Below are 15,458 nucleotides of genomic sequence, written 5' to 3'. Positions count from 1 at the left end.
GTTTCCAGCTGCTTGTGCTCCAGCAACATGTCTCAGCACCAATGTGTGGTACCTACGGTCTCTGTCACTTGCTTGCCAAAACTGCCATAGTTCCATGTTACTGTAGGCTAAACAGGAGGTGTTTGGGGATAAAACGTCCTATGCATGCAGAAAAACATTTCTTTGATGTTATTTCTACTTTGCTAGTACACAGCACTTTATGAAGGCTAGTACATTAAGATGTCACTCACAGCTCTTGGCTAGGTACAAAGAAAGTTTGCTTCCCTTAATAAAGATGTTTACCCAGAGGTCGCTACTTTAAGCTGCCCACCTCATGTAGTCAAATATAATGGCACTTCCACTTTCTCCAACATCTTCTCAACACTATGCATACCATAGAACCGATTCTCTGTGTATTCCTCCTACACTTTTCTAATGGCACTTCCACATAAGAAATAGAACAGTAGAAATTCATAATATTTGATCTTCCTCTTGAAGTTACATGCTCCTCAAGTAAAGTAAAAATGCAAAAAGTAAATTAAAGCCTTCAACTCTCAGAAAGTACATGACTAATTCAAACAGTCATCTGCCACTGTCATGTCCCGAGCTCTTCTCAACTGCATCTCAACAGTTGGAAAGCACTGTGTTTGAAGTTTTTAGAACCTCCCCTCAAGATATGTAAAACCGTAGAAGCATTTAAAGAACTTTTTAGAAAAAAAAATCACCTTGGAATTCACAATTACCTAAGACCTCAGCCTTTACTTTGAATGAAAGTGTAGGCATACCCAAACATGACATCAACTCTTAAAGAGTTTTCAAATCACTGGGGGAAGCGACTGAACAGCAATTACTCAGTGGATGCCATTGCAAACCTTTCTGAATCAGAAATATATGGTCTTGCAGGTTGACACCGGAAATCTGTCTCAGGAAAAGGATGCATTCAAACGAGTCATGGGATAATGAATTGGGAATGCATCTCCCTCATTTGCTTCAGGGTAACTCTGAAAGGGTGTTTTTGACAGGACAACTCTTGGGATCACTTTGACAGACGTTCAGGAGCCTACATCAGACCACAAATTCTGAGTTGACATTGCAGTAGAATTACTCCTTATAGCAGTTCTGTTCTGGAAGGGTTAAGTCCTTCTCTTGAGATGACTGAACTCCTAATTACACTGGTAACCTCCAAAAGCATAGTACAGCTGAAGCCAAATAAAAATTACTGGATAAGAGATCCAAGTGCATGCTCCAAAACAAGTCAATTTGCATGTATTTCAATCAGTGTCCTACTCACAAGACAAGGAAGTGCTGTATTAAGTCTTTTGATCTTAGGTATACCAAGCATAAGTAAACCTTATTGTTCAGTTCTGAGAAAGGATCTTCTGTTGAAGTCAACTCAAAATTTAGCTTCCTCAATGGCAAGAAGCAGATGGGTTCTGCTTCAGGATTATGACAGTGTTTTGTCGCTTCAAGAAAATCTCAAAGGAAATACAGAAGGATGTAAACAGTTCCCAACTAACTGTTTTTCATCAAAGCAGGCAACTGGCTGATGGCAGAAAACTTCATTACTACGTTGTGTAACTCACAAAAATGGACAGTTTAAATAGTCGTTTTTACGTTCATTCAGCCGAAGACTCTACAAGAATGAGCAAGTTATTAATATTTTTAAAGACAATAGCATACAGCCTTGGAATATAATTTAATTGTCCTCTTAAAAGGAGGGCAAGTGAAAGTGAAACAACTCCGGATACACACTTTCATATCCTTACTTAGCACATTTTCAATATCTTATGTACAAAAATGCTATTAGCCCCAGAACCATTTTGCTGTATTAGACTAAGGAAAGAATCTACACAGACAAAACACTATGAGGAAAGAGATGGAAAAAGTGGTGAGGGATGTGCTTTGCCACAGACTTTGCACACATCAAGTAAAATATAAATGTAATACACCATTATTTCAACTACAACGTCCTATGCTTTCTTTGTGGTTCTATACAGATAGCTCTTCCAGGCGTTTTATAAATGTTTAATAGTATTAATTGCTTGGTACAAGCTTGGAATTTGAGATGAGGTCTTCAGCTCGGTTCAGATTTAATTGATGTGATATCTCTGTCCTGCAATTTCTACCTGTTCGGCTTATACTCATACTGTTTCCTAAGTGCAGAGCCCCTAACTGGAAGTTTTCCCCAAATCGCACTCCGTGGTACACTGCTGGGCAGCACATGTACGGTTCAGTATAACCGTGATAGAAAACCCACTGCATAGGAATACAGCAAAACAGTATGAGAAACTGTAGGTTTGCTGAGTTTTTTAATTGCTGCAAGAACAAATAATCGAAGTCTTTCACGCAACTATCCCCTATGCAACTTTGTCTATGAAGTAAGAAAGATCTAAGAAGTGGAAAAGGCAAAAGAATTTAACCATTTCCTAATCAGGGCACAGTTTCTCCCCTTGCTTTGCCTTCCCAGCACATAGGCCTGGAAGCCAACAGCTGGGACAGTATTCCACAATCTGTCTCCTGGGGTATGCAAGAGTGACCACCAAAGAAACCTATTCTTTATTCCCACCACCACCGTTGTTACTACCTCAAGATGGGCAGAAACAGAACTTCACCATTGCCAATGTATCGTGGCCTTTGAGCAGTATAGAGATGCTTTTTGGTTTAATCTTTCCCAAGAATTCTTACTATTGTTTGCTGTTCTGACTGCACAGAGATGACATTTTCATGCAACAGTCTAAGAATCTAGTTTTCACTGACTGATAAAATAACTTTCCTCACTTTTTCTGATACCTACAATATTGCTAGATGGACTTTTATCACTAAAAGAACTGAGGTGAGATAAAAGATGCAGGGAAGAAGATAAATGGATTCCTCTCAGTGCAAATACTGAGCGTAGTACAATTTCCTCTCAGTGCAAATATAGGCTGAGTACACTCGACTATCATCTCCTAAACAGCTGTAGTCAGACAGTATATAGCAGCATTCACTGTATCAACAATACACACAGCTCAACGGAGAAGGAAAGATCATGACCTCATTTCTCCAGCACCTTTTCTCCCCACCATGCCAGCTTCCATCACCATCCCACTTCCCTAATACCCATTTCCTTACCGGACAGAAAAGTTTAAATCAAAGAATGAATTTGGGGAAATACTGGAATGAGGGTGAAGTTAATATTTTTTTTAAAAAAGTAATGCAGAATTGATGCAAAAAAGAGTTCTTACTTGTCCTAAGGATCCCTCTAATTTAAACAGTGTTCCAATCAGAAAGAAAATGGTAAAAATCACATTACAGACCAAGGTGCCCAAATATAGCACATTCCAAGTATTGGTCAATGCCTCAGGCATCTAGTCTTTATTCCAGGCTGAATTTCCAATGAAGCAAGTTAAGGCAGGACATTTTTATAACTCCACTTTTTCTAATACTTCAAATAGATGCCTAAAGATAGTACCGATAATTATAATAAAAATCTATTATATATTTCTCCCTTCTTTTAATTAATTTTCCCATTAAGTATTATAAGTAGTTTTCAGCAATTGATACTCTGCAACATTTTGCATGCTGCTTGCGTTGTGCTTGCTTTATTTAAGGGACCAAGCAGCCTTCATATTTAAACAAATAGAGATAAAAATTATTGTAATAGTCGAAGTTGATTCAAGTCTAATGAGTCTGGGAATTCAAGCCATCAACACTTCCCAGACAAACCCTTTACTCGCAGTGCTTACATGGGGGAGCCTCTGTGCATCTGCAAAGTCATGGGCAGGCAGGGGCGGAGAATTAGCATGGGTGCCTGTTGTACAGCAACTGCCCAACCCCCATAAAAAGGTAATACTGAAGTTAAAGTTGACCTTGAACTCTACAAGCAGAAGTTAACTGTACTCCCTTCCTCAAACTACTGAACTCCAAAACAGACATTTGAAAGCTCCAAACAAATCAAGTAGCAGCAAACATGAAAAGAAAGCACAAATGCCAACGCTACGTGTTTGTACCTACAGAATGGCTGATGAGTTTAGTGAGAAGAGATTGTTCGGTGGTTCAGATCATTATAGAATCCACCTCTTGGAAAAGCTGAACCCCAACAGGGAGAATAAAGCAACAACGCTTGGTTTCAAAGGCAAGAAAAACATCTTCTGTTAGAATGAAAGAGGTGATTCTGACTCTCTTACCTGCTGAACGTATCTGTCTGTAGTTTTCCACATATAGTAATATTCTATTATGCTCGTTAAGGACTTCCATGGGAGCTAAGGACATAAAGGAAAAGCAGCAGTCATTGCAGGGCACTGGCACACAGTTTCACAGGATTCCTTAGACAGTTTATAGCAGAGTCTTGCAACTAGTAACCCAACAAAAAGGCAGCGTCTGAATCTCCTAAGGGCATTAGATGCACATGGGACCCAGGTTAAATTAAATGCCCTTTCAAAAAATAGTGCTCTCAGTGTAGAAGTAGCACAGGTTACAGGTAAATCTTCATGCTGCGTTGGCTCCACAGTAAACCATTCAAGAGAGGCACAATGTGGAAGGGAGCCCACTAGCTCAGACTGTCTCTGCTTGAGCAGCACTGACTCAAGCAAAAGCCACAACTGCAGTATCACGGTTCTGATTTGCCCGGCTTCTATGGAGCTGGCCCATTTAAAAGAAAACATAATAACTACTAACAGAATTGTGCCCTGCCAGCTCTGTTCTCTGTGTGAGAAGCACGAGGATTTCAGCAGGACCACAGAGAGTGTTGTGCTGTTTCCAAATCCCTCTGTCTAGCAGATTAGAGCACGGGACAAGCAACACTGAAACTACTTGTTTTGTTCCAGAGGACTCGAACAGCAATACAATGAAACTTCGCTCTCTTTACACTGCTCCATTCAATCTGCAGGCTGAGCACCTAGGGTGGAGCTTTGGCCAAACTACAGGACACCTCCCTTGGATGCCCAAGATTCCTTTCTAAAACTTTCAAAAGGCCCTTTCTGAAATCGCATTATAAAAGTGACTAAATTTTCATGTTTCAGAAGGCCCAGTACTTATTCTCCTTCAAACACAAATTAATCTACAGCAGCTAGGCTGTCACAACACTCTCCTGAATCCTCCCTCAGCTGTAGTGGAGCGGATGATTTTAAATTAACGTCTCTAAAGGAAAAGCTATCATCTGTAATTTAAAATTCTGACTGTACAACAGGCTGTCATCAGTATGAGGTCTGACTTTCCCCAATTTACAGCAAGACACATGCTCCAGTTCAAAGCCCTCTTCTCTAACAAAGGAAAACAACACAGTTTAGACAAGCTGTAAACCAGCTCTGTCACTGATCAGAACTGATAACCATGTGGGCCCTCATTTTATATACTTACAAAATCTTGCTGAATGTCAGTGAAATCTTTTCCATATTTTTCTAGTGCTTCCTCAAAAAGGTTTGCCTCTGAAGCAGACCACTCCTCCATCTCATCCCTGCACAGGACTGGCCCACCTTGTGGCACAAGCGCAGAGATTGCCTTGGAAATGTCATAGACATTTTTGTGCAAAGTGTCCATAGCATGGAACTACATGGTTGTAAAAGAGAAAGATAAATGTAAGGATAAGCACCTAAAGGGAAAAAATGCTTAACAGTAAAACAGCAATAACAAAAATTCTGCACCAAGATTTGAGGGCGCAGTATTCTATACCTAACACAGAGTCAGTAAAAACTTGTTCCAACCTCAGACTCACTGTAATTGCCAGCGTACTAGTCTAACATTCACTAACAATAGTGGAATTTCTGGAACACAAGCCCCTGCATATCAATAATTTCCACTTAGTTACTCACCAGCACCACCACCGTAGCACTACTGTTAAGAAAACGCACAGGATGGAGACCCACTCACCCCAGGACTGAGCAGCCCTGTTAGGCACCATCCACAGACAGGGCATGAAGATAGAGATCCACGGTCAAATTTTCTAATAAACTTAGCCATGTACTTTCTTTGTCAAATAATCCACAAAAACTGCATATAAGAAATTTAAGAGTAGCCATACACACATACAGTCCCCTCTAAGGCCAGAAATTCCAAAAGATTCAAGTCAAGTCACACATCATAGCTGAGTAGGAAAAAAGAATTACTCCCTGGAGCAATTACTCCTCAAAAAGCTGAGCTACAACTGTCTGCAATTTGTGATTTACAAGGGCTGAGAACATGTTGCGAGGGAGGGATTGGTATTAGTAAATGAAAGTTTGGCTTTATTTCCTGATTTCTGTAGTTTTAATCATGATGTTATTTGCCTTTCATCATACCAGTTTTGTGCACGTGCATAATTAATCTACAGTTTTATAGCCTAGAATTTGTTTTATATATGATTTCACATTATTCCAGTTATGAGGTGAGGCTTTGCTAACAGTTCTCTGGAGACTTCATAAATTTTATTAAAATTTTCATTAAACTTTCTCTAGCCTAGAAGTTCAAGTATTCCCTTTCCTCTGTCTATTCAGAATCATTTATGGTTATAAAATATTAACAATGTCACCACTCTTCAGGTACTCTAAAATGGAGCTTGTCAAAAGGAAGAACTGGATCAACTGAAACTTCTTATCTGACCACAAGCTTTTCCCCCTAGACAATCTTGCCCAAGGATGCCAGTGACATTCTGGTGTTGGGGAAGTGATGAGGAGTGGCATTCTGGTATTCCAACGTTGCAGACAGGCAGATAATCATTTGCATTCTTCTCAAGACAGTTACTAAGCCCATGCAAGAGATGGGCTGTAAAGCAAAACAAAACAAAAAATTCTCTCACAGAATTATCCATGATGGATCATAGGAGGCACAAGGCCAGAAAAAGTTACTTCATATGTAAATAAAGGGATCCTTTACAAAGACAGGATCTGCTTCACAGCAGGCCACAATTACAATCCATCTGCCCTTCTCTCTTTGTCAACTGTTATTGCCGAGGTGAGTATTTTGCATCTCTCAAAAACTTAAAGTCCTCTTAAAAAAAAAAAAAAAAAAATCTTACCAGCGTGATGTCCCTAGAGGCTGCTGCAGCACTCATGTGCAAACTTGGCTGTCTGACAGAACTACTGCAATCTAGTGCTCGGGCAAACGTACCAACAGACCTGAGAGAGATTAAACAGAGCATTAACTTCACCTGCAAAACAAGCATAAATATAAACACCCAACCAACACTTTTTGAGATCAGTAGACTCCATTTCTCAGTAACAAGATTACATGGTTTGGCGCTAGTTCTGAGCCAGAGACTGTTCTCTTCAGATGTGGTTTGTTATTATGAACACTTTACTCTACTTAGTTCATATCACCAAAGAGGCTTAGGCGTAGGAGGGGAAAACAGTGAAAGACTCACGGATCACAAACGGGGAGTTTTGAACTACTCTGTTATCCCTTATCTCTCACAGACTTAAGCTTTAACAGAAACTGAGCACAGGCAAGCTTTATGAATGGCAAAAGTCTCTCCCACACTGGCATGAGCTGTGCTGCATTGTCCAAAGGTAGAGACAGATGCCAAGACCAGAGAGAAAAAAAAGCAGTAACACAAGTATTTTCCTAAAAGTTTCAGTAAAATTAAAACCAATCTTCATTTTACAACTCAATATTGTGTAATACATATATATTATATTGCCTGCATAAGAATACAGCAATTCTCAAATACTTCCCAATGACAGCCATTCCTCCATCCGAGGCCACAGTGCCCATGCTCTTCATTTTATTCCTAAAGAAATTAGTCGGATAAACCTTTAACAGAAACATCGGTTGCAGCAATTCCCACTCCTCTCACTGCTTGCTACACCGCATGGGTGAAACACTTGCACTTCTGCACAGTGAACTGGAGCCGAACTCCTCTGAGCAACTACTACAACAAAAAAACGGTGGGTGGGGTTTTTTTCCCCTCCACTCAGATCACTTCCCCAACCTAGCTGAACGCACAGAGGAACAAACTAGTGCCAAGCAGTGCAGGAGTAGGAAAGGTAAATGCTTAAGCAGTTGTCATCAAATTTCTAATTTTGGCCAAAATCCAAAACAGCCTCCTCCACCCAAGTTCCTGTAGCAATTCACACTTCCGTCCTCTCCATCCCCATCCCTTCACAACTCCCCCATCCACAGCTTTAGATGAACTGCTTCTTTGTGTGTGTGTGTTATCTAATTATAAACTGGATCACTTTGCTGATTCCGGACAGAAGCAATTTTTATACTGATCTTTTCAGTGATTCTCGTTACAGCATGCACCTTCAAGCCGCTGTCATCAGCAAAGCCAGTGGGCAGCAGTGAAGAGCCAGAAAGAGCTACTAAAAACAGCTTCGCCACCTAAAAACAGCTTCGCCACCAAAAGCCTACACAAGGTGGAAACCCCCATCACAAAACAGCTCTACGGTCACTCTAAACCACCAACCCATGTGAAAACCCCCGTCTGCCGGGGCACTTCTACCCCCTGGCTTCCTGCTGGGTCTTACTGACACCAACACCGGAAAACTGTGTGGCTGAGTGACAATTTGAATCAATCCTGATGAAGGTTAACCCGGAAAAAGTTCCTAGCTTTTCGGTTGTGTCCTGTACTTCACTTCATTAGAAGCAACTATGAAATCACAGCCTTGTCAAGAAGGGTCCCTGAAGAAGCAGGAATACCCTTTGCTGGAGATATCCCAGCTCTCCCCATCACTACTTCATCTGTGTGTTCCGCATCGCTGGTGGAGATTATCCTCTCCCCACTTTCATCCACTTCCCTATGTCCATCTGATGAAGTAGAATTAATCTTGCACATAAATCACTTAGTTAAGCCAGTTTGACTTTACTGTTGGCACAGGTCAAGAGAAACAGCAATATATCGTGCAAGTAGCACAGTGAAACTTCCAAGAGCCTGAATTTTATGGTGATTCTTTAGTGTAGCCAGAACACTATGAGCTTTATGAACCTTAAAAAAGTATGTACAGCAAAAAGCACATGTTTAACCAAAGGCAAAAATGGATTCTGAACTATGATATTTTCTTCACTCTAGACTGTGGTTAACATTTTTAACCAACCTAGTTTCACTCTTGGCTTCCTGTTACTGGACTCGCACACAAGGCCTAAGAAGCCATACAAAGATTTTTAAGTGCTGCAATTCAGATTAGCCATCTTTAAAGATTTTTGCCAAAGTTCATAATAGCAAGTTTATTCTTCAAAGTACATAGAAAAACAGATTTGGGTGTACTTCTGAGTATACACACTTCTTACCTTGGGTACCTGAAACATCACGCTTCACCATCTCCCTCATTTTCCTCAACTTTTTCACCAGTTATTTCCCTGGACTTGAATCATTCAGCATGTTGAATGATGTTTGACAAATGCACTCTCATTGCATCATCCAAGAGCTTCAATTCAGAACTGGAGGGCCCTGTCCAGGCAGATTCTTACACACAAGCTCTAGCGTTGCCTCTCTGGGGAGCATCCCATGAATTTACCCCACAACGGGCACAGCAATGCCACACTCAGTAACGTGCAGGAGGAAATACAAAGCATGATAACTCAAGAGGGAAAAACCCAAGAACAAAAAGGCTGACAGAACCAGGGCCCATTTCAACAGAGTATCTGAAACATCGGCGTAACTCAGTTTTCCAGGGCTAAAGCCCATGGCTGAAGGAGGCAGTCCATGTCTATCAGATACCATGACCAATAAGCAGAACTTTCAAGACTAGCAAACCAGATATTACTATCAGCTTGTAACTTTACACACCCAATTCCTAACCATATCCAATGATATTTTGCTCCACTGACTAAAAACATCAAGAGGTCCAACTATCCATCCACTCATACCACTTTCCTCCCACAGTCCTACAAACTTACCCGAGACACAGAATTTGGAGAGTATTACCTTTTTTTTTTTTTTTTAATTATTCAGTCACCAGTTGCCATCACAGCCTAAAATTTAGTATAGGCTTCTGTTCATATAAATGGGTATCAATGACAAAGTTCAAGAGCATTTTAAAAAGCAAAAGTTGATCAACAAATATTGCTTTGGGCTTAAATAAAAGCACACATTTCACCACCTGTACAGATTTGCAGAGTTTTACTTTACTGTGCCTACCTATTGTAATCTAGGCATTAGAAAGCATCCACACTCCATCAAAAACACCTTACCAAACTTCTTAGAAAAGTATTAATGGATGTTAAAATGTCACTGTATTTGAAAAAGGGAGAAAATGGACAGAATAATGAACTGTCAAGAACTTAGTTCATTCACTAAGCCTTCTGCATGCTGGCCAAAGTATTTGAAAAACCTCACCAATTACAGGAGAGTTTTTAACACGCCATTTACTTTTCTTTCATGAAAGTGATTAACTAAGTTGTAAATCCGAGTAGCTGTTCCTAAAGTCATGCATTTCCCAGGAAGGCATGTAAAATGTCCATCATTTCAAAATGGAGCAAGTGAATCAAGCAACCAAAACCAGCATTAACACTAGCAAAGAAAAAAAGAGCATAAAAAGTGCTTGGAAGAGTTACTAACATTTACTTATTAAAAGGAGAGGTAAAATGCTCTTACCGTGCTACCACAAGGAACTGGTCTATCTGCTTGTCTACTAGCGGGTTAAAGGCTTCCCAAACTTTTGTTTCAAGTTTTGACTGGTCTCTTCCATCATCCTCACCTGATTGAAAAAAACAAATTAGAAATGCTTGGTATGGCTGCTTTAAAATAAAAGTACTTCCCAGATTTTTCTGATCGCACAATAATGTAACTGCTAACCCATCTCAGTTATGCTAACAGGACACTGTGAAAATTCCATTCACCCATTTGGCTGTGACAGTTTCAGCTTGACAGACACAGCAACACAGCTCATCTGAATCAGGCAATCAGATTTTGAAGTGCCTTTAAAGGACACATGTAATGAGAAACAGAGCACATCCTTCTCCCAGCTAGATAATCTCTCTTCAGTCCCTCTCCCCAGCTTCTCTTTCTCTCTTATCTTCCAGCAGTTCCAGAAAAACAGACACAATCCCAGCTGCTCCGAGCAGGCAAAAAGTAGCTGGTTCAACTTCTGTCAGCTGCTTTCTAAGGGGGAAATCATGGCATCGGACTTTCTTGCTTCCATTTTCCTGACTCTACACAAACCAAAACACCTTGGAAAAATATAGGAGCTACTAAGCCTTTTTTTCTTTTCTGCTCCCTTTAAAACATCTGGAGATTATCCTTCTCTGAAGCCCCGTGTTGGCCCACTGAGGGAAGAGAATGCTTTTCAAATTAGTTCATCCTCGCTTAGGAGGCTTGCCCAGCTGCTGAATACATACCAGTTTCATAGACAAACCAAACAAGAGTCCTGAACAACTCGTTTGTCTGTTCTAACATGAGGCTAACAATATCAGCAAAGCTCCTAAGCAAAGAGCAGAGTGCCTCATTGCTTTCACAACTCTGCCCGTACAGTCTGGAGAAGGTCCTCCCAACATGCGTCACAACCCCTGCTCTCTTAGGAGGAGCATACAGACAGACCTTTCCCCATGCCACTACGAGGGTCTCAGAAAGGAGCAATTAGATGCCAATATTCCCCATCTCTCTCAGTTTTTCCATTCACTTCTGTATCTATACAGTAGTGCAAAGATAAATCTGAAGTTAGTTATTATTTGGTAACCAGCAACAGTTACTACTACCACCCCTTTTTCCTTGGGCCAGGGTCCTCCTGGTCCTACCGCTCCGTGATACAGTGGAGGCAGGCTGAGGTCTCACATCACGTTCAGGCCAGCAAATCCTTCCTCCTGCCTGTTCTGCAGGTGAGAGGTCTAGGCTGGCGGCCAACGCTGCAGATGGGGAGAGGGCTCCGAGGAAAAGGCACCCAGCAATAATGGGCAAATTGATGAGGGGAGACAGCGTTTAATTGGCAGTAATCTGGGAGGGGCTCTTATAGGGAAGTGAGGCTTGATTAAAAACACAAAAGGCTTTACAGACACGATGGAAATTTGTGCTTCCCATGGAAATTCTGAAATCTCTTAATAAAAAGAGTGCAAGCTCTGAGAGAGCCAATTAATTCAATTTGTTTCAACAACTTTTACGATTTGGACAAATGCCCACTTGAAGACTGGTTTGAGACATAACTAATCATGTTCAGTGGGCAACAGCTTTAGCCACTCACAAACCAGGCCATCGTTGTATGCATGGCCTGACAGTGGAAACCTCCATCTCCCACACCTATGCAGGCCACACACAAAAGCAGCCACATTCGACATGGCCTATTAATTTCAATAAATCATGGAAATTACCCTCTTTTAATAAGTCTGTTATATCTGCCTGGTATCTGTTTCCAACTCGAATCTCTCCTTTATCAGCAAGTAGAGTCTTTTGTTGAGGATCATATACTAGCGAATAAAAGAAGAAATCCTAAAAATAAAACAAAAGCAAAAAAGTAAACAGTATTATTAGCCTTCACTTTCAGCTTTGCACACATACCAGCAAGCTTTTACATTTTAAGTTTGGTTTTACTACCTACATAGAGATTTTAAAATTGGGTGAACAAACAATACATGAGACCACCAGTTTTAAAACCCTATATTAAACACTGCCACTTTCTTCTATATCATAAGGGTAAGAGGCCTCCTCAAGAACATCCATTACCTGAATATACAGCCTTTGCAGTTGATATGAACACAGCTCCTCTTGCAGAGACAGGGCTCAGAAGAGCCAGAAGATAATTCTTAGTAACATCAACCATTTCAGAACACAAAATTGCACTTTCCCATATATCAAAATACCAGTAACTAGATGCCAGTGATTTATCTGCACAAAAATATTGTTACAAACTAAAGCATAACTTCAGAGCATTACAGCTATACCAACGAATCACCCCACTGAGACATAAAGCCCCAGACCGCCTCTGTGGCTTCTGCTGGACTTGCTCCAGTATATCAATGTGTCTCTTGTGCTGGGAGGCCCAAAGTTGGGCACAGCACTCCAAGAAATGGTCTTGCAATTGATGGACAGAGGGCATGAATCCCTTCCTCCACCTGCTCGCTACACTCCTGCTAATATAGACCAGGATGTGGGTGGCTTTCCTTCTCACAGGGATGCGCTGCTGACCAACTTCTTGTCTGCTACTGTCTAAGCTTAAACAGCCATGTTTCCTTCTGCTCGTTATTGGGAGAGGGGTAGCAGATTTGGCAGCAGCAATAATTAGCTGCAGGTGGCAATACACCAATTTGTTGCTTTTGTTCAAGCAGATGAGAAAAAAGCTAAAAAACCTGCTTGGCTTCTGTCACCTAAGTGTGTAAAATTAAAGCAAGAAGTCATACGAGAATGAGAATGTCCTGCCCAGGTGGAGAAAAGAAAAGAACCAAAATTTTAGCTACTTAAAACTGCACAGTCTAAGTAGTTAAACTTTTCTGCATGGGTAAGTACTTAGCTATAGCTATTGAGTGACACATCGGAGACCAGGTAAGCTCCATCAAGGTGTAATATGGGATATGGGGCAGGAAGAAGGCTCTGGGAGGATATATGAAATAACAGACCTCTCGTAACCTCCACCCACAGCAACACTGTCACCAGGAAAGAGAAGTGCTTCTGAACAGAAACACAGGATGTGCCATTTTTCACATCTCAGTTTTCTGGCTCATTTTCCCTTTCCACATATTTCTGTGTCAATAGCAGGCCCTGTTGTTTAAATACATCTCATTTCATGCTCACCTCACTTTCCCTTTCCCTATATTTGTATGTGTCAACAGCATGCAACAAAAAATAGGACAAAACCAGCACCAGTTTCAAGCCCTGTTCATCTTCATGAAGAGGTGACGGGGGAAGAGTCCCCCAATCTGTCACACAAAGCCTGAAAAAGGAGTTTTCTGCGAGTTTCTCCAGTCACATGGCAAAAGGTCTGTGGGCGAAGGCTTCAAAGATACATACTAGTTCTGTTCCCCAGCCCTACACATATTAATCTAAGACTGATGCGATAGAGGTAAGGTCTCCCATGTTTTCTTTACATGTATACGGCATCCAGCATCCACTTACAGAATTTAAGAGTGTTAAACATGGTAGCTCTTTATTTTCTGCTCCAATTTTAACAAAAATCAGCAATTTTCTGGGAAGACATCAACATTTATGGAAGGGAAGAAAAAAGATAGAATAGCGGCAAGCAAGCCAGCCAAACTTCCTTCGCTATCTGAGAAAGCTACTGCACAAAAAGGTCTCACCTATGCAGCACAGTGCAAGAGGCAAGACAGGAATTCACACCAATCTCCTCCAGCAGAAAACATGCCATTTCCCCACCGTGAAAGCATTAACTCCAAGGGCAGGAATAATCTCATGCTATGTCACAATAACAGGATAAAAGTCATAGCTAACACTTGGCAAAATGCTGTTCTAACATCCAGTCAAGTCAACTGGAAGAGTTGTCTGTGGTTGGGTTTGGGGTGGGGGGGATTTGGTTGCATCCTAAATGAATGACATTCCTGACAGAATTGATTCCTACTCCCACAGGCACCAGGGCCAATTTAGAACAACCCACTGACAGAAGGGAGCTTCACAGTAGATGAAAACTCATTTATATTAGAGCTGCGTAAAGAAATCTGGGTCTCTTGCTCCCTGACATACACAAGTTGAAGATACTACAATATTTCGAGGATGTATTGTTGCATAATTAAAACACAGGAAAAGTTTTTGTCTTGCAAACTTCCATGTTACAAATATAGCAAGTGTTTCATTTGTTCCAGCTCCAAAACACTTAACTGTAGGACACAATATATGCAGTGCACCATTAATGCTTTTCAGGCACATTGCCCAGTAAATACACATAGCAAACACTGTAGTATAATACCACAGTGGGCCCCCAAGGAAGGCCATTCTACAGGTGATTTCTTAACACAGCCTTTCTTGGCCAGGGAAGGTCATTCATTGTGGAGGAGTTTTCTCCCATGGTATTTGACAGCAAGATGCCTTATTGCTTCCCTTTTACTAATTATCCCTATGAATTTTTCCTACATAATAAACCCTATCCTTCTTTACCCGTCTCAGGTCATCTTCTTATATCTTGTCCAGTTTTGTCTCAAATCAAACAGATTCAATGAAAAAATGAAAAGCCTCTGGGCTCTCCTCCCCAACTGAGCCTCCTCAACAGGGAAGAGATAGAAGTTCAGGGGCTCAAGTGTGAGTATAGGACAGACTGTAATCCCCAGAGGTAATCAATACCACTACCATCTTCCCCCATAGAAATATGAAATTGAGCTCATGCAAACTGAGTGGGACTTCTGAAAATACTAATAAATGTCAGTTTAGTGCCAATGCAAATTACAGTCTAAGGAACAAAGTAGATCCTTGTATACTCTAAAGCACATGTGAACTCTTCATCACCACTATGCGATAAGAACAATTTTTCAGAAGGGTTTCCACAAGAAGAGTGATGTTCACAATAAATAACACTCAAAATCCTCCATGCTCACTTTAGCTTTCAAAACTGTGTATGCTGAGTTTGCAGCAGAGAAGAAAAAGAAGGGTTTTCTCTTTTAATTTCAGATCATAGAAAACATCCAACATGTTTGGAAAAATTAAAATGACCTGCCAA

At 40.9% G+C, this 15,458-nt stretch overlaps 1 protein-coding gene across 1 annotated transcript in view; it reads right to left on the bottom strand.

Moving 5' to 3' along the window:
* The window catches only part of MTA1 (metastasis associated 1), an 86,039-nt gene that overhangs the window by 37,985 nt on the left and 32,596 nt on the right, over window positions 1–15,458 (bottom strand). The window contains exons 6-10 of the mRNA XM_082003174.1: window positions 12,172–12,289; window positions 10,466–10,568; window positions 6,950–7,049; window positions 5,317–5,505; window positions 4,146–4,220 (exon numbers count right to left, since the gene is read on the bottom strand). Of these exons, the coding sequence (XP_081859300.1) occupies window positions 4,146–4,220; window positions 5,317–5,505; window positions 6,950–7,049; window positions 10,466–10,568; window positions 12,172–12,289 (585 nt within the window). The remainder of the gene's footprint in view (window positions 1–4,145; window positions 4,221–5,316; window positions 5,506–6,949; window positions 7,050–10,465; window positions 10,569–12,171; window positions 12,290–15,458) is intronic.

Source organism: Phaethon aethereus (assembly GCF_964289735.1).
Source record: "Phaethon aethereus genome assembly, chromosome: 8".
NCBI classification, from domain to species: Eukaryota; Metazoa; Chordata; class Aves; order Phaethontiformes; family Phaethontidae; genus Phaethon; species Phaethon aethereus.
The sequence above is the reverse complement of the archived record's forward strand: the minus strand, read 5'-3'. Positions and strand labels throughout refer to the sequence as shown.